General features: G+C 48.5%; 1 protein-coding gene across 2 annotated transcripts in view; it reads right to left on the minus strand.

The window, feature by feature from the left end:
• MYO1A (myosin IA) overlaps positions 1-22978 on the minus strand; it is a 27989-nt gene continuing 5011 nt past the window's right edge. The window contains exons 1-28 of one of the 2 annotated variants that reach the window (XM_036894954.2): positions 20193-21431; positions 18557-18690; positions 18331-18446; positions 18018-18112; positions 17725-17829; positions 17476-17522; positions 17279-17342; positions 16980-17078; positions 14931-15034; positions 14669-14816; positions 14063-14181; positions 13901-13987; positions 12483-12548; positions 12231-12335; positions 10219-10281; positions 9816-10016; positions 9429-9655; positions 8881-9081; positions 8547-8640; positions 7966-8115; positions 7789-7857; positions 7326-7400; positions 2416-2550; positions 1631-1737; positions 1125-1257; positions 860-1012; positions 565-692; positions 1-330 (exon numbers count right to left, since the gene is read on the minus strand). In XM_036894954.2, coding sequence (XP_036750849.2) covers positions 207-330; positions 565-692; positions 860-1012; positions 1125-1257; positions 1631-1737; positions 2416-2550; positions 7326-7400; positions 7789-7857; positions 7966-8115; positions 8547-8640; positions 8881-9081; positions 9429-9655; positions 9816-10016; positions 10219-10281; positions 12231-12335; positions 12483-12548; positions 13901-13987; positions 14063-14181; positions 14669-14816; positions 14931-15034; positions 16980-17078; positions 17279-17342; positions 17476-17522; positions 17725-17829; positions 18018-18112; positions 18331-18446; positions 18557-18670 — 3129 coding nt within the window. In that variant the 5' untranslated portion in view covers positions 18671-18690; positions 20193-21431 and the 3' untranslated portion in view covers positions 1-206. Of the gene's footprint in view, positions 331-564; positions 693-859; positions 1013-1124; positions 1258-1630; positions 1738-2415; positions 2551-7325; positions 7401-7788; positions 7858-7965; positions 8116-8546; positions 8641-8880; positions 9082-9428; positions 9656-9815; positions 10017-10218; positions 10282-12230; positions 12336-12482; positions 12549-13900; positions 13988-14062; positions 14182-14668; positions 14817-14930; positions 15035-16979; positions 17079-17278; positions 17343-17475; positions 17523-17724; positions 17830-18017; positions 18113-18330; positions 18447-18556; positions 18691-20192; positions 21432-22978 lie in introns of those variants that run through there. The other variant, XM_057486805.1, reaches the window with a different exon arrangement.

The raw sequence follows: 22978 nt of genomic DNA on the forward strand, positions 1-22978 counted from the left end.
AAGTTACTTGTTTTATTAGTGGGCACAGAAGCTGAGGGTGGGAGAAGGCTAAGCTTGGAGAGAGGACTGGAAAAGTTTGGGAGAAGAAAGGTCCTCTTCAAGGGTTCTTCAATTTTCTGAGCATCGACATCCTCCCACAAAGGTGGGGGGGGTGCTAGTCCAGGGGGAAGAAACTGTCGACTCTGCATCAGGCCGCCACCACTTCTCTATACAGTCACTTCCAAGCAATGACTCCCCTTCTTCTTGCAGCTTAACTTGCCATTCGCACCACCCCCAGGGCCCTCGATGACCTTGACATCCACACTGCCCTCCTTGAACCTCACTGAGAACCTAGAGGGGAACAGAGAGGCAAGGCGCGCCCACACTCGCTCACCCCTATTCCCGTAGGCTACCCCAATTTGAGGCTAGGACATCCCCCACCCACTCCGTGGTAGAAGACTCAAGGCCCCAGGGAGTTGGCCAGGGAGACTAAGGAACACCTCCAAGCCCTGCTTCACTTCCTGCCTACATGAACTTCCCTGGTCACTGGCCCAGCCATCCCTCACCCTCAGCTCACTGCCTTACCTCTCAGTCACAGTGACTGGAAGCTGCCTCTGTGTGGCATCTAGCACAGCCCGGTACATTCTGGTCAGCAGTTCCACCAGATGCTCACTGGCTAGCAGGAAGTCTCCCTTGGAGCCCACTGATGACACCTAGGAGGGAAAATAGCAGGGAGGAATTCAGTTTTCTCCTCAGGAACAGCCTGAGACACATCAAAGGCCCAGAGTGAGAGTTCTGGTCCCCATCACCTCCAGCCTACCACAGCCCCATAATGCCCACCACCTTCGTCTGAGGCTCTGCCTATACCCAGCTCTAGTACCTCACTCAGATGTAAGCTAAAAAGCCCATCCTTGAAGCTGGTGACTGACACCCCAGCCACACTGTCTAGTCCAATGACAGTTTTGGCCTGGGACTTCTTAGTATCTGCGAGAATCACGTGCCCCTTGGTCAGGAGGAGAATTCGAGAGGAAGTCTGGGGACAGAACAAAGAAGGTGAGGAAAGGCAGGCTTAACCCCTACCCTTCCCACTGTAGGCCCCACAGCTCCAGGTCGGACTGTGGGGAGGCCAGGATGCAGGCTTCCACCTTGCCATTGCTGCGGTTGACTTTCTTCACAGTCTCTGCCACCAGAATAGGCCCTTCCTCCCCGCCCTTCAGCTTCTGCAGCTTGGGGTTCCCTTGCAGCCCAATGTAGTCACCGTTGAAAGGCATGGGGACACTGAGGACACAGGAGATATGCAGTGGAGACAAGGTCCTTAGCACTGACCTCCAGGTCCCTGTAATTCTCCCCACTGAGTTCCCACCCTTGTCCTCCCAAGTCCCTTTCCCCATCCTCCACCACATCCTCTATCTTGGTGCTTCTCAGAGCATGGTCCAGGACAACATCAGCACCCCCCAGGGACCTGCTAGGAAGGCAAATTCATGGGCCCCTGAATCAGAAGCTCAGAGGGCAAGGTGCAGCAGTCGGGATGTTGTCAAGTGTACCAGGTGATTCTGACACACACTGAAGTCTGGAAACCACTGCTCTATCCCACTTGGGCACCTTCTCTGCTCTTGATAAACTCACTGTGCAGGGCTTATGAGGCTCTTACCTTTGAGGGTATGAAGCCTTCTTGCCCTTGAACAGTTCGCTGGCACAGAGCTTCTCCCTCAGGATCTCTACCTGCTTCGGGGACAGCTGATCCCGGAATTTCTTGCACTGTGACGGGGAAGGCAGGAGCCAAGATCATGGAGGAGAAAGGTAGGACTGGGGAGGGAAATAGGCAGAACACAGAGAGGTACAGAGGGGCAGGGCCTGGAGAAGAAGAGACAAGAGGGGAGAGGACAGGCCCTGGACACTTCAGAGAGGCAGGGGCTGAGGCGCACTGGGGGAGGGGGATGGAAACAATCAACTTCGAGCCCCATGAGGGCTGTACACCCAGCACACAGCACAAGGCCTAGTTCCAGACGGATGCTCAATAAGCACTTCCTGAAGAAAGAACACTGCTCAGTGCAATAGGCCAGACCCAAAAGGACAAGCACTGTATGATTCCACCCACATGAGGTACCTACAATAGTCAGATACAGACACAGAAAGATTATAGGTTACAGGAGCTGGGGGAAGAGAGTTATTGCTTAATGTGCACAGAGTTTCAGTTTGGGATGATGAAAAAATACAGATGGATGGTGGTGATGGTTGTACAACAACGTGTATGTGCTTAATGCCACTAAACTGTACACTTAAAAATGGTTAAAATGGTAACATTTGTAATGTATGTTTTACCACAATAAAAAGAAAAATGAAAAAAAGTGGAAGAGTGAGACAGAAGAGGGAAATCAGAGGGAAGTGGGTGGGGGAAGGCAAGCGAGAGGAGAAGGTGCCTGGAGAGGTACCCACCTTCCAGCGGTAGAAGAGCCGCTTTAGCTCCTCATTAGCTGTGTTAAAACACTTGTAACGGGCAGCTGGCCACTTCTTGTCCAAGATATTGGTAGATGGCAAATTATTCTTCAGCCCCAGTAGGAATTTCTGTACCTGGGTTGGGAGCAGGGGGATGAGGGGTGGAACGATGAGAAGAAAGACCTTCTAACAGGCAAACTCGTACCCAGATTACACTTGAAAGGAGGAAGCCACACAGAGGGAGAACCAACCAGCGGAGCGAAGGAGATGAAAGGAAGCCTCCGCCTGGATCTCTTCACATGCAGTACAGGCTGGTGATAAATGGGAGACTGAAGGGCGGAAAGGTGGTTCCAAGCAGAGACCTGCTGCTGCCCAGGGTGGTGAGGTGGAAAGACCCAAGATGGAAACTGGCCTCAATACTGTGCTCCTGGAGTTTCCTATTTTTCCGGCTCACACTTGCCTACAGCTGGCTGCCACTGACTGTTAGCTACAAGACAGGTACCACATCGCTCAGCCTCTCTGACCAGTCAAGCCCAACACTCCAACCTGGCATTCAAACTCCTCTTCTTAGAGCCCAACTTCATGTCACAGGATTCCCTGCATTACCCTGGCACCCAACCAGATATGACTTCCTGTCAAGCTCTCTGCCCAGCCCAGCCATTACCACTCTGTGCTTTAGTTTGTGCTGCTCTCAGCTCAACTCTGCCAACCCAGTCCCATCCATTGTTTGGAATGCAGCTCCCCGATTCCTGGATCAGATGCCTTTCCTTTCTATGAAGCCTCACAGCACGTTGTCTCTACTTCTATTTTTGTACTCCTATTATTTGCATGAAAATCTTCTCCCTCTTCTAGACAGTGAGTCCTTGGGAATCAAGATCCCAGGTTTCAAGTTTCTTCACCCTCAACATTTTTTGAGTGTCTGCACTGTGCTGGCACTGTGCTGGGTAGGGAGACAGAGAGAGTGAGTGGCAGCATATTCCAGAAACAGAAAGTAAGCCAGTGTGACTGGGTGAAATTGAACAACAGTAAAGAAAATCAGAGAGGTGGTTGGTCAAGGACAGATCATGAAGGGGTCTGGTAGGCTGTGGTAAGGACATAGGCTTTTATTCAGAGTAAAATGGAACACCATTAAAGAGTTTTAAGGGGACATAATTTGACTACATTAAAAATTTTTAATACAATTTATTTTATTTTGAAAGTTCTAAAACTTGCATAAAAGTTGAAAACATTACAATGAACATCTGTGTAATGCATATCCCTCACCTAAATTCACCAACTGATGATGTTAACATCTTGCCCTGAGGGCTTGCTCACCCTCTCTCTCCCTAACACATTCACACATACACACAAATGCATGTAAATATATAAATACATATATATGTACATATATGCAAATCTTTGCTGCCATATCATCCTAAAGTAGTTACAGATATTATGACTTTCCCCCCTAAACCTTAAGCATGCATCTCCCAAGAGCTGGGACATTCTCCTACACTATTATAATTCCACCACCACCAAATGTGAGAAAACAAACATTAACTACATCACTAATCCAATAGCAATGCCTACTCAAATTTCTCTTAATGTCCTTTATAAACTTATAAAAATGCCCTTTTTAACTTTTTTATTTTTCCTGTTCCAGGATCCAATTAAGTCTCACCTGTGGCATCTGACTAGTTAGTCTCTCCCAGTCTAGCACAAGGACTCTTAAGTCCTTGTACCCCAGGGAGCACCTAGCCCCCTGTTTATTTATGGGATAGAACTGTTGAAGGTATAGACAATGACTTGATCTTGAGCACTTCTAGATTTGGGGGATTTTTATGAAAACCTTTTTCTAAGACATTAGTGTAAAAAAAAAAATAAAACAGAAAAAAGGCACAGCACACAATGTATTGCTGTAACTCTCTAGGAACTATCCAGGCTCTCTGTATCTTCCACTGCAGAGATCTAGAAGGCTTGGTCTAATCACCTTAGACCTTGATCTTCATTCCCAGTCCTTGGTCTGATTTAATTCAATTAATAAATATTCCTAAGCATCTCTCATAATCCCCCATTCTAATTGCTGTGAAGTCTCTGAGGGTTTTCTTTTTGTTGTTTGCTTTCTCTAGATCTAGAAAGTTCTGACTTATGTCTTCTGTAGTGGGAAAACCAGACAGTTATATGGAAAAGAATTAAACTGGATCACTGTCTTACACCACACACTAAAATAAAATCAAAATGGATTACAGACCTAAACATAAGGCCTGAAACCATAAAATAACTAGAAGAAACACTTGAACATCAGCATTAATTATTATTTTCTGGGGATATATCTCCCTGGGCAAAGTAAACAAAAACAAATATCAACATGTGTAACTGTATCAAACTAAAAAGCTTCTGCACAGAAAAGGAAACCATCAACACAACAAAAAGGCAACCTACTGAATGGGAGAATATATTTGCAAATGATATATTGGATAAGGGGCTAATATCCAAAATATATAAAGGACTTATCCATCTCAACACCAAAAAAACAAATAATCCCATTTAAAAATGGGCAGAGGATCTAAATAGACATTTTTCCAAAGATGCCATACAGATGGCCAACAGACACATGAAAAGATGCTCAACATTACTAATCATCAGGGAAATGCAAATCAAACAACAATGAGATGTCACACCTCACACCAGAGTGGCTAATCAACGAGATAAGAAATAAAGTGTTGGCGGGGCTGTGGAGAAAATGGAACCCTCCTACCCTGCTGGTGGGATCATAAATTGGTACAACCACTATGGAAAGCAGTATGGAGGGTCCTCAAAAAACTAAAACAGAACTACCATACAGCCAGTAACCCCACCTTTGGGAATTTACCTGAAGAAAACAAAATTCCTGATTCGAAAAGATATATGCAATCTTAATGTTTATTGCCACATTATTTACAATAGCCAAAATATGGAAGCAACCAAAGTCCATTGATAAATGAATGGATAAAGAAAATGTGGTACATATACACAATGGAATATTATTCAGCCATAAGAAAGAAAGAAATCCTGCCATTTGTGACAACATGGATGGACCTAGAGGATATTATGTTATGTGAAATTACCCAGGCAGAGAAAGAAAGAAATATCCATAGGATTTCACTTAAATGTGGAATCTAAAAAACAAAACAAACAAAACTGAAATAGACTCATAAACACAGACAACACAGAGACTCATAAACTCATAAACACATGGTGGTTACCATGGGGGCAAGGGGTGGTAATTATAATATGTGACAGTTAATCTGGGTGATGGTTACATGGAGAAAGGGAAGAGAAGGCAGGGGAAATGTCTGCCTTTCCTCTGAGCCCTCCTGCCTCCAGGTCTATCCAGGGCCATGGATGCCTGGGCTATTCAGGCTGCTAATGGGGGAAGCAGTCTAGGCTGGTTAAAACTCTGGAGTCAAGTAGTATGTATCCCAGCTCCACCACTTACCACCTGTGGGACCCCTAGCAAGTTACTCAACCTCTTTGGGCTTTAGTTACCTAAGAAAAACTAAAGGAAAGAAAAGGAACTACCTCACAGGGTTGTTGAAAGCATTAGAGTTAATCCATGTAAAGGGCTTAGCACATAATAAATGTTCAAAAAATAGTAAGTATTAGCATCAGTTACAGGCAAAGCAATGGCAAAATCTAGATTAGTCAGAAACACTGAGGGAATCAATGCCCAGTGCCCCCCTGCAAACATGCTTCTGTAGAAGGTGTGATTTATTGGAATACTGGTCTAAACCCAACAGCTCCTGGGGTGACATTCAGCAGACACCTGGTGATACACAAGTGAAAGAAAAAGTAGAAGAGGGTCAGGAGATAAGAGCAAGATTAGATTACAGGTCTCAGGTATACAGCAAGAGAGCACGTACTCTGGAGGGCAGACACCCTGGAGCCGGCAAGAGGAGAGACTAGGTGGTGGAAGAGGCCAGGAAGATGAAGCCCACTATCCCAGGAAGATACAATGAAGGTTCAGGGAGGCAATGAAGAAGCTCAGAGCCCCCATTCCTCAACTTGGCTCAGGGCTCCAGCCTCTCTGATGATGCAGAGGAGCTCCAATCATGTTTGATGAGCACAGTAAGAGCAAGCACAGATGTCTAGCAACTCAGACATCAGGTCAGCAGAGGTCAGTGCTAATTTACCAGCCCTCTGCCCAGGTCTCCTGTTACCCCTCCTCCTCTCTGGCCCTCCCCAAGCTGTCACTGGAAATACTGCTGTGGCCTGTCTCATTTCCTTCCAACACCTGGAAGCACCATCGATATAGGTTGGATGTCCCTGGAAATCACCTCCTCTATCCCAGTTTTCTTTTCATTGGAAACTGCCCATAGTTTGAATGTGCAGGCCTGGTTCTGGCTTCTTCCTGCCTACCCTGGCCTGAGTCCTCCAGAATTAAGATCCTTCCTGAGATTAATTTTGGACTCACCTGCTATAGTTTCAGAGGAGACAGAAGATGGAAACGATTCCTCCACCTTTACCCCAAACCTACAATGGGCCTTGGAAGGCCAGCTGAACTAACCCTGAGTGCCTCCATCTGCTCGTCAGGGAGGCTCACCTCTCCATCTACTGTTAACCATCCACCCCAGTCTCTTTCTTGGGCCCGGGCACCATGGACCAGTTGGTGGGTGTGCTGGGACCCCCTCCTGCCACAAGGTTGCTGACAGTGTCCACCCAAACCAAAATGCACTTTGATGCTGCCCCTGGGCCATGAGGCGCTGGCTAGAACCTGCTCCCTGCAGACTGCTGCCCACTCTCCTCTCCAGGGACTGAATTTTAAGTATATGTAGATGGAGGAAGCTCTTGGGGAAAAGCTTTGAATCATCTCCTCTTCAGCCCTTCATTTTCCTCTTCGAAACCTGTCCCTCCTTAACTCCACTCTTCCACCCTCAACTCCCACCACTTACCATGCTCTTGTAGATGAAATCTGCCAAGGTGAGGGCAGCCCCTGACCGGAAGTATTTTCGATAATCCTTGCGAACCTGGCAGGGACATACAAGAAAGGCTCCAAAGTAAAGATAAGACACCTAGACTTAGACTTTTATTTTTCAGCCACACAAAGAACAGAGTAAGGTAAGGAGCTGAGACTGCAGCTGGAGGAAAGGACAACACTCTAGGCAGGGAGCAGAGCTCCACTGCCAAGTAAGAGACACACCCAGGCATGTACACAGATCTCCCCAACATGAGTCCTCACTCCCAGACACACACAGAGCAAACCCAGAAACACCCCAGACACAGAGGTATGTCCAGGGTGCGGCCAGGCCTTGCTCTCTGCTACTCTTTCCTCCCAGCAGTTGGCACAATCCAGGAGGACCCATGTGGTTGAAGGAACCATGTATGGGGAGGAAACCCCCCTCCCTTCCCCATTACCTTCCACCCTCTCACAAAAGCCTGGATCAACAATGCTGATGCCTTTAGCTTCTCATAGTGTTTCTTTTGCTGTAGAACAATGGTCATGTTAGAAAAACTCCATCTCCTGAACCACCTCTCCCACTTCCCACCCTCCTATCACAGTGAGGTAGATGGGATTTTGGGGGTAACTGGTACCATAGTGCCCCGAAACCAAGAGGAAATGAGGATCTGACTCTTGCGCATCAGCTGGTAGTGGGTGTGGCAGCGCCAGCCCCGGTATATCTTCTGTATGAGTGTGGCCAGCTGGTGAAGTCGGAGGCGCCTCTGCTCCTCCAGGAAGAAAAGCTGTGGAGAGGTGGAGAGGTGGAACAGAGAGGCTGGCCTCGGGAAAGAGCATGCTCTCCTCCTGCATTCCATGGCCCCACAGGCTTCTCAGCCAGCGGTTCCTCCATCATTCCTTTGTCTTCCCAGTTCATTCATTCATTCATTCACCCAACAAGCATCAACTCCAAACGCACAGTCCTATGCTAGGACTTGGCTGCTTAGGCAGAGGAATCAGAGTGGGCCATGCAAGCATACCTAACTCCCAAGACTCAGGGCTGGCTGGAGACCCAAGTGTTCAGTTCCCAGGGATAAAGTCCCACAAAGAGAGAACTTCCTCATCTACTCCCCTTTCCAGCTAGAGGTTCCCCTCCCCTGCAGCCTCTCCCTTAGGTGGGCTCTCCGACTCTTGAATCTTCCATCCCCACCAAGCACAAATGTACACTCTAACTCACCGTCTTGGGACTTCTAATGAAGATCTTTGTCCTCCCAAAGGCCACCTCCTCTGAAGACACACTCAGGGCCCCCATGACCTTCTCCACCCCTTCCCTACAAGAGCAGATAGGGAAAGCCCACTATCCCAGAACACTGCCCTCTTCCACTTTTCCCCTAACCCCTCTCACTCTGGGAGAAGAGTTCAGGGCTTGAGCAGATTTCATTCCATTCATTTCCCTAATCATCCATCCCTGAGTTCCAGTGATACGCATGCCACCACTGGGTTCTTCCCCCACAAACATCCCTTGCATTGACTGCTCTTCCCTGCTTCCCGGTCTCCCCACCAAGTCTTACCTGTCTCCCCCATTCCACCGAGGCCAAGTGCTCTGGCTCAGCATTCGATACCTTTCCAGGAAGGGCCCGTACCCCTGGCGGTAAGCATAGCCTGCCCGTCGCACCCGCACATTCTCTAGCAGCCCCAGGTACCGAGCCTGGATGGCCACCAGCTCCGAGGAGAACTGGCCTCGCTGCTGCTGGTCGTTGGGCTTTATACACCTGGTGGGGGGTGGGCCAGGCACAGGCCTCAGAGCTGTACCTTGCTGCTGTAACCCATCCTGGTCTCCATACCCATGTTGTGCCCATTCCCCTTAGTTGACAATTTTCAGAGGAAGTGGACACACTGGCCTTCCCAGTCTCTCACTATAGCAGGATCCCCACCAAAGTCTTATGCCCTCCCCACCACATGACTCTCAGCTCCTCATCTGGCTCTGTTTTCCATGAAGAAAGGACCTCCAATACCCTGTTTCCAAAGAGCTCTCCCAACATGGAATGTTCTACAGTGTATGGACCCTGCACATGCCATTATGCATGTAACATGTTCCTCTGTGTGCCCAGCAAGTCACCTGATGTAATTCGGGTTTTTGGAATACAGGTTCTTCATGAGTATGGCCACAGAACTCTTGAACTGGGTCCCAGCAGTTGGGGGGCGTTTGAGAGATGCCTGCTTGGGATCTCCCTCAGGGAACAAGGACTTAAGAAGGTGGTGCTGGGCCTTCCACATAGCCTGGGACAAATCCCGGAAGAGTAAGTCATTATTCTTGTCAATGAAGCCATTCACGCTGTATGTCACCTGTGGAGGAATGGCTATTGGTGAGGAGACCTCATCCCAGCACTTGGCCCTCCCAGTCTCACTGTGAAGTGTGCCCAGTTCTCAGCTTCCCCCACTTCCTCCCCATTGCCATCATACTGTGCCAGGCCCTAGTCTCTCCCCTCCAGCCCTGCTAGATCACCTTGCCCGCATAGTGGCTGATGCGGAAGCAGCCAAGGCCCATGGTGTGGTCATACTGGCGCTGGGCGTTCTGGGTGACTTTGCTCTCATAGTGACCATGCTTAGAGAAGAGCTGGTTCAGCTTCGAGAGGAAGGTAGAGTCACTGATCACCCCAGGCCGCAGGCACTCCTCATCAAGCATGGCCAGGATTCCTTGCTGGTTCTGGTCAGAACAAGATCAGCCCAACCTAGACCTCATCCCTCCAAGATGTGCACATCTCCACTGCTGTCCCCCTGCCCCTTCATCCTTTGCCTTCTTTACCATCCTTACCAAGCGGGCAGCAGGGACAGGGAAGAGAGACAGGGTAAGGTTGTGCAGGCAGTCTGGAAGGGGAGGTACCAGAGATAAGGGAAGGCTAACTCACATGCTCAATGAGGTTACAGATAATCCCATTATCAAAGTACTCCACCTTTGTCCACGGTATGCCCTGGCAAGGGGAGATGCGAAAAATTACACGGAGCAGGGCCAGAAGTCCCCAAAGACCTCATCAGACCCAGGCCCCCTTTCACCCACCCAACAAAGGACCATGAGGAAGCCCTATAGTTCAGAGGGGTCCTTGGTGCGGTTTCTGTTTACATCCCCATCCTTCTAAGGTAGACGGGGAATTTGTTGGGTGGAGAGACAGACAGGAGGATCCAGAGCAAAAGGGTACAACAATGCAGAGAGCCCTCTGGGTTCTGTGGAGTGGAGAGGGAAGGGTGAATATGTTAGGTAAAGACTGGGGTAGGGATTACCCCACTGTGGGAGTGGGAAGGATCCTTGAGCATGTAGAAGAGCCAATGGTTGTACTGCTCTGGCAACAAACTATAAAACCAAAGCACATGAGTGAGTTTACTGTCAAACAACAAAGTTAATTTAACATCTTCAAAGACCTGCATCAGTGGTTCTCAAACTTGGGTGTGCACTCACAACTGCCTGAAGGGCTTACAAAAGGCACAGATTGCTAGGCCCCACCCCAGCAGGTCCGCGCAGGCCCAGGAATTTTGCCTTTCTCACAGGTTCCCAGCAGCTGCTCCTGGACCTGTGCTTTAAGAGCCACTGTTCTACATCATCCTTTGGGACTGTATAATCTTTTAAAAGAGCAAGAATGGTCCAGAAAAGCAGGAGACCCAAGGACAACCATTCTCTATGGCTTTGCTGGGCATCAGGCCTGCAGGCAGGATGGTTCCTGATCCCAGCTAAGGGCCAGACCTCCTAGGCTCAGGCCACACCCAGGAGTGGCTGAGCAACACAGGCCTTTCTCTCCCTCTTCCCTCACAGATCTTTAGGGAATGCAGAGTGGAATTAAGTAAAATTGTCCTCCCACTTCATCCCAAAAATACCTTTCCTAGCTGGTTCAATGAATTATGATATTCTTAATAGCCTATGTAGCTGTAGAAAAGCATCTTTACATACTGATAGAGAAAGATACAGTTAGCTGATGAAACCAAAGTATAGAACACCATGTATTCACTACCACTTGGTTAAACGTTGTGGAAAAACATATTCACAAATTTGCTTGATGACACATAGAAGAATTCTGGAAGGGGGACCACTTTCGTTGCCTCTAGGTGGGGAGGATGGTCACATCGAGGAAGAGAGACTTTTCTTGATACATCTCTTTTAAGTTTTTTGAATTGTGAAGCACGGGAATGTATCATCTGTTTGATCATTTAAATTTTTAAAATAAAAATATACTAAACAGCTAAAAAGAATTTTGACATGCATTGTGATCACACTGCCTGAAATTCTGACAAAGCAGATTCCTGGGAGCACACAGGGACCATGTCTAGGAGGGTTCTGATGAGTGAGGCTTGCAGCCATTCACACTTTGGAGTAGATGAGCTCTATCAGAGAGCTTTTCTAACACCTAGCCATTGGAAACAGGGGATTTTGCTGACCAGAAGGAGGAGTGTGGAAATTCTGAGCCATGGGGCACTCCGGTAAGGAAGTCTAGGATCGGGGTGTTATAAGAGGGAACAGTGACATCAGCCAGAGCCTGGAGGAGACAAAGAATTCTGAGACATTAGAGAAGGGCACACAAAGGAATGCGGTAGGGTGCCAAGCCCTGGAGAAATGCCCCTTTCTCAATGTGGCTTGCAGTCTGCCTAGGCCAGTCACAGCTGTCCCTTCACTGTCAGGACTTTCCCCATCCCCACAGCCTTCCATTAATCTGCCCCTTTCTTGCCTGACCTCGAGTGGAAGAATGGGGAAACTGGAGGGTGAAAAGCAGAAAATTAGGGTTTCCTGGTAATGCCAGAATGTTCCGCTATGCAAGGGAAACTTACTGTCCTTTGTGTCCCATCCAGGAACAACTGACAGGAAATTGTAATCAAGGAGAAAGATCTGGCAAGTGCCTAGAAGTCAAAGGGGAAGTAGGAAGAAGGCTGAGTATACCTCTCTCCTATATTCCTCTTGCTCCTCTTTCAGCGTTAACTCTATGAACACCTGCTGTAGCTTCTCATTGCAGTAGTTGATCACAAATTGCTCAAAGCTATTATCCTGAGGGAGAACACACGGGTGAAAAAGACCAGCTCAGCCCAAAACCCTTCCTCCCTCTTAGCCCGACCTTCCCCTCACAAATCCCAGTTTGAGCCTATCTGCCCCAACTCTGGGAAAGCCCTCACCGAGGTTGGGTGGAGCTCTCACCTCTAATACTTCAAAGCCGTAGATATCCAGGACCCCCATTACCTTCTTCTTCTCCCCAGTGCCCACCTGAAGAGAAGGAGAAGACAATCTGAAGACAGGCCCCCTCTGCATACCAGGCCAGGCACTTGGTGGGTAGACGAGACTGAAGCAGGGGGCAAACAGAACTCAGGTGGGCCTGACCACCCTGGGAAGGGACTGTGATTTTACTTTCCTTCCTCCTCTATACCCTGAAGGACAAGCAAAGTGGGAGGAGAGGAGGAAAAGGAAGATGCAAACAGATTCCAGAATGGTGTTCCCATGCTATGAGACAGAAAGATATTAAAATCCTCTCAGGAAAATACTTCTCTCATATTCATAGAACATTTTGCAAAAAATTCTGTTATTTCACTAATCCTCATCATAGGCCTAGAAAGTATGTTGTTCCCAAGTTACAGAAAAAAATTAAATTTCAAAAGGGCTATTTACCCAAACCTACATTCAAATCCCATTTTCCTCTGCTGCCTTCCTCTAATAGCTTCTAGGTTGACAGCATTCATGTACATAATTTTTTAATAATAGTTCTATTTTAATCTAATTCACATACCATAAGATTTACCTTTTGAAGGTGTGCAGGTCAGTAGTTCTTTAGTATATTTATAAAGTGCACAACCATCACCACTACCTAATTCCAGAGTACTTTCATCAGCCCAGAGAGAAATCTTGTATCCGTATGCATTAGCAGTCACTCCCCAGTCCCCTCTCTTCGCAGCCCAGGGGAAGCACTGACTTACTTCCCATCTCTATGAATTTGCCTATTCTGGCCATTTTGTATAAATTGAATCATATGAAATGTGGCCTTTTGTGTCTGGCTTCTTTCACTCAACATTTTTTGAAGGTTCATCCATGTTGAGCATGTATCAGCACTTCATTCCTTCTTACAGTTAAAAAATATCCCGTTTGTGGATATACCACATTTTGTTTACCCATTTGTCAAACCAAGTGATGGACACTTGGGTTGCTTCCACTTTCGGGCTACTACAAATAATGCCCCTATGAACAATTGTGTACAGGGTTCTACATGGATCTGTTTCCAGTTCTCTTGGATATATACCAAGGAGTGGAATTGCCGGGTTATATGGTAACCATGTACATGATTTCATCCGATCCTCACTAAGCCTAGTGAAGCAGGTAGGCATTAGTGTCCAATTTTCCAAACCAGGAAACTGAGGCTTGGGAACTTTGTGAAATGCAAAGCCACATGGCAGGTAAATAGGGGATCCAGACAGTAGAATTAAAAAACTGGAGGTGTTTCCACAGAAACACATTATTGAGAGGAATTGTGCCCTAGCCCTCATCCTCCTCACTCTGTCCATCTCAGAACCCAAGCTGTGGGGCTGAGGCAGGCAGGAGAGCCTTGAGAAAGGAGGGTACTCTCTCACCTCGATACTCTGGTTTATGCGATTCACTATCCAGTGGAACAGGCGGCTGTAGATGTTCTTAGCCAGGCCGTCCCGAGCATAGCGAGCCTGCAGCACAGAGCCAGCTGGTTAGTGTGGCAGCCCCCGCCCAGGCTCCAAATCAGCCCCTCCCAGGATCCTCACCTGGATGACATTCAATGCAGTGACCACCTTTTCTTTGGCCATTTCCATCGTCCTTGAGCACAAAGCTCTTTCTAGTTCCTCTGCGTTCAAGCCCACCAGTTCCCCGATCTCCTGAAGGCCTGGAGTGAAGAGGAAACAGCATGGCCTGAGAGGGGCTTTCTCCCAGGGGCGCAAGGCAGGGCCTGTAAGTGAACCAGCTGGAAGACAGCTGTCCCTGCACCTTGCTGGGACATCCTTGCAGCTGATCCATAACATGTTCCCAGAGGAATCTCTGGGGAGAAGGAGGAGAGAAGGGAGATCTGGGCACAAGGCATGCATGATCTACTTTAAAATGGGAATCTCCTGAAACAGGTGTGATTATCCCCATTTTGCAAAGAATCCCCTGAGACTCAGAGAGGTCTGAGACCTGAGTCTGTCAAACTTCAAAACCGTCATTCCAGTTTGCCTCACTGGGAGCTCTCAATGAGCATGTTTGGGGAAGACCTCAGGAGGAGACTGTGTGGGACAGAATCAGAGTGAAGTCAATTATAGTGGAGATGGTAGAGGAACAGGAGTTGCAGTGGGGGACTAGGGAGCTGGCTGGGGCACCAGCAGGGTGGTGCAGACCTCGTCCATCATGGATGCCACTAGCTGCTATCCCACTGGCCTGGGACTCATCCACCAGTTCCACATTCCCCAGCTTCAGCACCAAAGCCGTCACCTCTAGCACCTGTCGGATCTCCTCCTCCGAGAACCCAATCACAGTCATGGCACTCTTAGGGAGAAAGCAGAGACCAGGAACTGAACTGTAGTGCCAGTCCAATTCCTCCCTTCTCAAAGCCAGAGCTTGGGTTCAGGGGAAGACCTAAGAGCTACCCTGGGTACCCACCTCTACAGCCTTGAAATTGGAGGCGTCATCCATGCCAGCCACTCTGGATACTTCCCGATTCAGATAGGTGTAACCACTTGTATCCCGCTCGAGCTTCAGGGCCTCTAGGAGGGTCAGAGAGGGAGAAGAGGGTTAATGTATGAGCCGTCTGGAGCCCTCCAGCCTGGGCCCTCACAGCTCTTGCCCTAGGTTGGTTCATTCATTTATTTGAAGCAGCCATATTTGTTTCAGGTTCTTCCCCTGCCTCCTCTCATTTAGGATCATTAATCCTATGATAATAGACTAAGTGGTATTTAGGGTTTGGCTGTTCATAATTGTGGGGTTGTTTTCCAACTTTTATGGAAGAAAAGCCTCATTCTACTCTTCTCCCCACCATCAGGGTTCTAAACGATAAAAACAAACATGCAAAGCCTCCACCTGCTCACTTCCCATGGCTCTGGGAGGTTTAAGGTGAAAAAAGGGTGAGCACATATACCCCACCCACCCTGCACCTCCATACCTCACCCTTGGCTTGGGTTAGCCCACTCATTTGTTCACTAAGCACCAACAAAGTGCCAGGTACTATGTTTCCCAACTCTGACCCTAATCCTGGAAGGCTTTCTCCACACGCCATTGTGGAGCTCAGCCAAATGGCTCTCATGTTCCCCCATCCTAAATCTCTATCCTAGACCATAATATGTGGGCTAGGTTTTGTTTCTTCTGACTCTCTCACAAATGAACCACTTGTGTGTTGGGACTGTTTTTCATTTTCATATCTGTGTGCCTTGCTGGCATGAAGAGACTTTTTTCTTTTTAAAAATGAATCAAGGGAATGGTCAAAACTGTTCATCTTAGATGGGAAGGAGTGGGTTAGCCACAGAGCTTGAGGGATAGCAACCATATACTATTCAAATTACTTGACAATCAGGAGTGGCTCTCAAATGAGAGTTTAATGGCAGCTTCCCCTGAGACACACATTTTGAAATAAGAGCCTGCTAAAGAGGGGTGTCTGGACAGATAATGAGTCAGAAAGGCCCAGGGAGGCCCTGCCCAGACTCAGCTTAAACCAATGGGTGACAGAATCAGCTAAAACAGGATACTAGTGCCTATGACTCAGACAAAGTGAACATCACCAAGACCCCTGAGCTGGGAGGAGGGAGGAGGCCTGCAGGGGGAAGGAGATGGGCACAATTCCAGCACAGAATAACCAGAAACCAAAGGCACATGTCCTTGGGGAACAGACACCACAGTGCTCACAGCTATAGCGGGTGTTGATAGGCAAACTCCAGCAGGGCCTGAACTCCTACCAGACCCTGTATCAATGCCCACCCAGAGCAACCTAAGGCCTTTCCAGCACCCAGTGCCTCCCAGGACAAGGTAGAGAGTGCTCCATGCCTTCTGCTCCTAGAGCCACCCACATGGGCCCATTGGCATTGATCACACTGTATTGTAATGTTTCTGTTCACGTATCTGCCATCCCTGGAAGACTAAGTTCTTCAAGGACAAGGTCCATGTCATACTCAACCCATGGAGCTAGCACAATGTTCAATCATAGTAGGTGTTCAAGAGATGTTTGATGAATGAATAAATGGAACCTCCATGGAACTAAGAAGAGGAAGTCAAGGACAGGACCCTGGGCAGATTAAGACCCAGGACAACTTCAACTAGAGCTCATCCAGAGTTCTTATAACAATTGTAACATCCTGTCTGATTTCCAGCTGAGCTATTGATAAAGCCCTTAAATTGAAGACAGGAAAGCATGGCAGATGGAAATGAGTACTTCATTTTTGAAGCCAGCTTGGAAAAAAAGAATCCCAGGAAGGACAGAGGAATAAGAGCAGTGAAGAGGCACAAAGGCTTATTCCTAGCAATAAAACCCCAGAAAAGGAAGAGAACACAGAGGTCAGGGGATTGGTTCCCAGGGTGGTGGAAATCCAGGGTGGGAAATACAGGGAGAAGTCGTCTGAGGGTCTCAGAAGAAGAGGGCTGCAGGGGTACAGAGGAGCCTAGAGGTTCTAGGGGTTGAGTGGAGGTGGGGGGTGCTCTGGCACATGCAGGGCAGGCACATACGCAGCAGCTGTTCATCTGCTCCAGCCAGCAGCTGGTAGAAGATGTGGAAGTTCCGCTCTCCTGTGAGCTGCTTCACCACTCGGGACTTCTCCAGCAGATCTGGCAGAGAGTTAGGAAATAATGTGCAGCGGGTCTGGGAGACACCACAGCTCCCTCTCTCTTATCCTCATCCCAGCACTCCGAGTGGTTGGGAAGGCTGGTGCTCACTTTCCCCCTCCCTACAGCAGTAGTTTAGCAGAACAGGACTCTGTAGGGCAGGTGGAAGAGAGAGGCGGTAGGCAGAATGGGGAGACACGTACAGTTTGTGATGACACCACCAAGGGGACTTCCCTTGAAGTCAAATTCAATATCCATGTATTTTCCCTTCAAAGACAAGAGAGAGAGACTTTGCTTCCACCTCTTCTCACCACCCTATCCAGAACAGGTCTGTGCGGTGTTCCTGCTCAAGTCCCCATGCCCTCTCTGCCCTCTTCTCCCAGACCAGATGTGCACTCACAAATCGAGAGGAGTTGTTGTTGCGAATGGTCTTGGCATTGCCGAAAGCTGCAGAGATGAGGAAGGGAAGTGAGGGAGCTGAGGGGAGGGGAGGGGCTCTAGAGAAAGGAAGTTCTGCCCAAAGTCATGCTGACTGAGCCTGTAGGCTGGGCAAAAACAGGACTTCGGGCACATTGGGTGACAGGGTCTAGGGAGGAGTGTCTCCAGGGGCAGAAGGGTAGGGGTGAGGAGGGTGGAGCCCAGGACTCACCCTCCAGCACAGGGTTTGACTGAAGCAGTTGCTCCTTCACAGAGTTCACCTGCTCTCCTTTCCCACAGACAGCCGCCACATAAGACATCACCAGCTTACTTGCCTCTGTGCAAGAGAAATCGTCACATGGATCCCACCACCCTCCTTGCCTTCCCTCATTCCAGGACCTGACCCAAGAGTCAGAAAACCAGGAAGGAATTTCTGGGATGGGGGCAGGAGCAGGCCTGGCTTGGAAAGAGATAGGGGGTAGTTCCAGCAGCTGACGCCACCCCCTCCCCAGCCAGGTGCCTCACCAGTCTTTCCAGCTCCACTCTCGCCCGTGATGAGGATACACTGGTCCCGGTCCCGATCCTTCAGTGACTGGTATGCCACATTCGCCAATGCATAGCTTGCGGGAGGAAATGCGTGATGACTGATAAGGGGCCAGTGCAATATGCCCAGCCTCCCCACTTGCACCAGATTCAGGCAGGTGACAGGCCTAGGAAGGGGAGGAAGCACCAGGGGAGGAAGGGGCAGCTGGAAAGCCTCCCTCAGAAAGACTAGACGAAATTAGGATGTCTCATCGTTGGGAAGCTGAGGTCAGCTTCCCTCGGTCTCTTTACTTACATATGGGGCTTCAGCTCATAGAAGGTATAGTCCCGGTATTTGGCAATGAAGTCTGGGCCATAGATGGGCAGCTGTTGGTAGGGATTCACTGAGATCAACACGTTCCCAATGTAGGTCTGGAGCAGAGAAGATGAAGGGAACAAAAGTAAAGGGGGGGCTTTGGGGGAACACGAGCACATGAACTCCAGCCACATGCCCACAGCCAGGGACACCCACACGCTCTCACATAAATCTCCTTCTTTTCGTAGCGCAGCTGGAGGTTCCTGAGTAGAGACTCCTGCTCCACTGGTTCCAGGAGCACAAGGTCCTCCACCCCAACAGAGCCTTCCAGGAGAGTCATGTCCAGAGAGCCTACTGATCCTGGGAGAAAGCAGGGGGGCGGGGAAGTTTGTTGATGTCTGCTCAGCTTTAGGGGCCAGTAACTATTTGTGGGGAGGAGAGCAGAAGGACCTGAAAGCCTCCCTCTCCCACAAGTCCTGGCCCTAGAAAGGCCTCCGGACAAGCCAAAGTTGTGAGAGGCTGCTGAAACTGCAGAAGATAGGAGATTCTCCGCTCCCTCAATAGCTTTGGTCAGGGTGGAATAGGGCCACCTGCCTCTGATCACCAGGATAGGGAAGCACCCAGTAGGCAGCAACTGGAGGAGCACAGCTGAGCCTACAGGAGAGAGGGCTGGGGAGGAAAGGGTAAGCCAAGTTTTATGCCTCAGCCAGGCACGGAGGGCTTTCTCCCTCCTGCCCTGATGCCCTGGCCAGGGCCCAGACTATCTACCTGCTCCCAGTCCTCCTCCTCAACTCCCTGCCTTTCATAGCCCCTATTTCAGTCACCCGACCACCCACACCCATTGTAAAAGTTCTTCCAAAGTCCTTTCCTCCCCTCTCATTGCTACAGTGAGATTCATTTCTTAAATGGGGACTGGACAAGGTGGCAAGTTAGAGGACAGAGGCAGGAGTTCCTCCATAAAAGATTAGAATACCCAGAGAAAATGAAAGTGAGCTTTGTTTCCCTAAAATCAAGTAGCTGTCAGGACCTCTGGATGTGCCTACATGTCTGTCCCCATTTTTCTATCTCCAGCTCTTACACCCATTCTTATAACCTTCTGGGGTGGACTTTGCCCAGAAGGATACATCCAGTTTTTAGTAACTGGTGGGAATGGGCAAGGAGGAATAGAGTTGGGACAGGGAGCATTGTGGGGCTGGGCCCCCACACAGTAGGTGGGCATATGGCAGGTATAACCTAAAGAACAGGCACAGCCACCTCAGTCTTTCCTGTGGGACTGAGGTAGGCAGGTGACTTAGTGCAGGACAGATATTAGTACAATGGCCAATGGCGCTCCCTACCAGGAATAAAAGAACCACATCCTCCTACTCTCCTGCACTGCTGAACCTGGGTGGGGGAGGGAAGGGCAGCAGGAGTGGAAGGTCAGGCAAGAAGGGAGTGCAGGCTGCCCTCTCCTTTCACTCTGCTTTCCCCAGGCTCCAGAAAAAGCAGCACTTGTCATTTCTTGGAAGGACACAACCAAAGGAGCAATAAGAACACTGCAGTAGTAATCTACCAATCATGTAATATTTACCATGGGCCAGACAGGGTTCGAAACACTTCACATATACAAATCTATTTGATGCCTACAATATCAGTACAACTATTATCCACATTTTCCAAAAACTTTTTTAAGAAGTAATTTGTCAGGGAAGGGCAAGCAGCAGAAGCAGGGCTGAGAAAAGGCACACTCCCTTTGGATTTAGGTTTGAGGGGAGTGAACTGTGATTGGCTGGAGGTAGGGAAGGGGAAAAAGGCAGCAGCTTCCAGATGCAGCACCCCAAGATGTGAAAAGAGGAGCAGCGACAGGTCAAGACAGGACTTACCGAAAGCTGGAACTAGGGTGTACCTTCAGTGTCCCTTGGAGAATGGTGGATAAAATTCCAATGTGACAAAGGGACAGAGGAATCCCAGGCCCCAAGGTTGGAGAGGTGCCTTGGTTAATGGGAGCTGTCCATGGTGTCATAGAGCAAGGAGAGCTGCCCTCCCCTTGCCAGCGTCCACTCTTCCAACCTTCCTCTGTGCTGCCTCCTCCAGCCAGGGCTCCCTGTGCCAGTCAAGCCAAGAGAAGCCAGAGACAGCTGCTCAGGACTGGCTGCTCAGCACAAAGTCCAAGGCTTTTCCTGCTGAGGGTGTGGCTCACTTAACCCTTTACAGGTCTGAAGCCCCAAAGAGAGCTACTCAGTCATTTGAGAAAGCCCCCTCTAAGTAGGAAAGGTATCTGGCAGGCCTTAGTTGAGAGGCTCAAGTACCATTCCTTGCTCCATTGCCCCCAAAATTTGGAAATGAGAGGAGTGGAATTTCTAATCAAGGAAAAGCTTTTCCAAAAAGTCAAGAATTCTGTCAAGGAGGAAGGCAGGCTGCAGTGTCTTCTGGCAAAGAAACAGTACCTCCCTCAAACCTACCCTCCCTATCCTGTTGGAAGTTGGGGGTGTTAATGACATTACTTGGGGAACTAAGTAGACAAAATCCCCAAATTCCACTCCATTTCCCTCCCCCCATGAATCAGACTATCAAAGACTAATGTTAGTCAATAAACACCTGGCATCTGTACAGATGTCCACTTTTCACTGACCTCCCACCTGTATCATCTCACTGAATCACACCACCCTGACGCAGGCAGTGCAGATACTCAATTAAGAAGGGGAATTAGAGGCAAACTCCCAGGCTCAGAGAGGCTACACAATGTGTCCATAGCACTGTGTGGCAGAACCAGGAACAGAACGCAGCTTCCTGACCCCAAGTCAGCCACAGGTTCCAGTCCAAGTCCTGGTATTTCTAAACTGAATCTTTCCTCTGTGCTAGGATACTGGAAAAGACTGAGATGCTGCTTCTTGGGCTCTAGCCTAGCTGCCTCCAATAGGTAAGAAGCTTATAAAATCCTATTTTACAGAGTACCCCTCAACCATCCAGGAAAACTCCTTAACAGCAGGCTCCCTCTGCCCACCACCCTCTCGCAGGCATGCACAAAGAGCAAATTAGGTAATTACAGACACTTAGCTGAAGACAGACTGCATTCTCCAACTCCCAGCCACAGCTGCTTGGTTCAAGGTCCAAACTCTATTGCTCGAGAAGCACTCTGCATACGCCTGGCCCATCAGCAGTTCTATTATCAACCTGCCCTTACATAATTTATTGATCTACTATATATATTTGAAGGGAGAAAAAAGGAAAAGAGAGAGAGAGAGAAAACTGAGTGGAAGTGACATCAGGACACAATCCCACTTACAGGTGGAGTGGTATCATGGTACCAGAGGCAGAAATGACTACACACTGCACAGTGAAGGAAACAGACCTAAAGTGAGAAGCCACTTTCCCAGGACCACACCAGTACAAACCCAGCTGGCTGGGGCCTGAGCCCAGCTGTCCTGCTCCCCAGGCCAGGTACCCACAAGCATCTACATCTTGGGGTTTATCTGTTGTCCACTCATTCACTCATTTATTGAATGCCTTCTATGTGCTCACATAAAAGAACAGACTCTAAAATGAGATGGCAACCTGATGGCATGAATGTCACAGCTAGGGCAACCAACTGTCCTGTTTGGGACCTGAGGTAAGTTCTCTGGACAGGGAAATTTGTATGCTAAAACTAGGTAAGTTCTGGGCAAACTGGGGTGAATGGATCATTCTAAATTAACAAGGCACAAAATATACATCCAAGTCAGCTGGGATTTCAAAATCTGTCAAAGTATTCCTGGGATGAGGAGGCCGCATGGGAGATGCAGGATAGCTATCTGCTTCCCAGGCAAAACTGAAGCAACTGGAGCTCATTGGTCTTCCTCCACTCTGACTCGGAAATCCCCTTCATCATTTACCCCGTCAACATTTCTAGTTTGTGAAAGGGACATGAGGAACTTTTGCAGTGATGGAAATACTATGTATCATGATTGTGGTGGTCATACAACTGAACTGTCTCCATTAGCCAAAATTCAGCAAAATTTGAAAAGGGTGGATTTTACTGTATATAAATAATACTTCAATAAAGATGGCAAAAAAAGAAGAGGAAGAACAAACTCCAAGTCCTTTAGTGCTGACTGCTGACAGAGCTGGGAGGGCAACAATCCGACTCAGCTAATTCATACTCCTTAGTCCCCCTGTGGACACTGACTTTCTAAAAGATGGACACAATAAAACGCAGAAGCTTTCAGACATGGCGGGGAGGATATTTGATGAGAGAGGGTCACGCTGACCAGATACTTACTATGTGCCAGGCAACAAGCCAAATGCTTTACATCCCTGCTATTCAAAGTGAGGTCCACACACCAGCAGCCTCTCAGTCACCTGGGAGCTCATTAGAAATGCAGAAATCTTGGGCCCTAACCCAGACTTACTGAATCAGAAGTCTGCACTTTAACAAGCTCCCCAGGTGATTCCATGCATGTTAAAGTTTGAGAAGAACTGCTTTACACACCTTATCTTTTATCCTCACTAAAACCCTATGAAGTTGCATACCTAGCAATTAAGTTTTTATTAATTTGACAACTAATGATCACCTAGTCTCTTATTTACCTACTATAGTTATAGAAGGGAGAGGAAAAAGGTGTTATTAGAGTGCATCAATCTACATAAATTTACATATGGTCTACATCCTGTTTCTTCCTATTTCACCGTC

The sequence above is a fragment of the Manis pentadactyla genome, chromosome 10 (genome assembly GCF_030020395.1).
Source record: "Manis pentadactyla isolate mManPen7 chromosome 10, mManPen7.hap1, whole genome shotgun sequence".
Taxonomy (NCBI): domain Eukaryota; kingdom Metazoa; phylum Chordata; class Mammalia; order Pholidota; family Manidae; genus Manis; species Manis pentadactyla.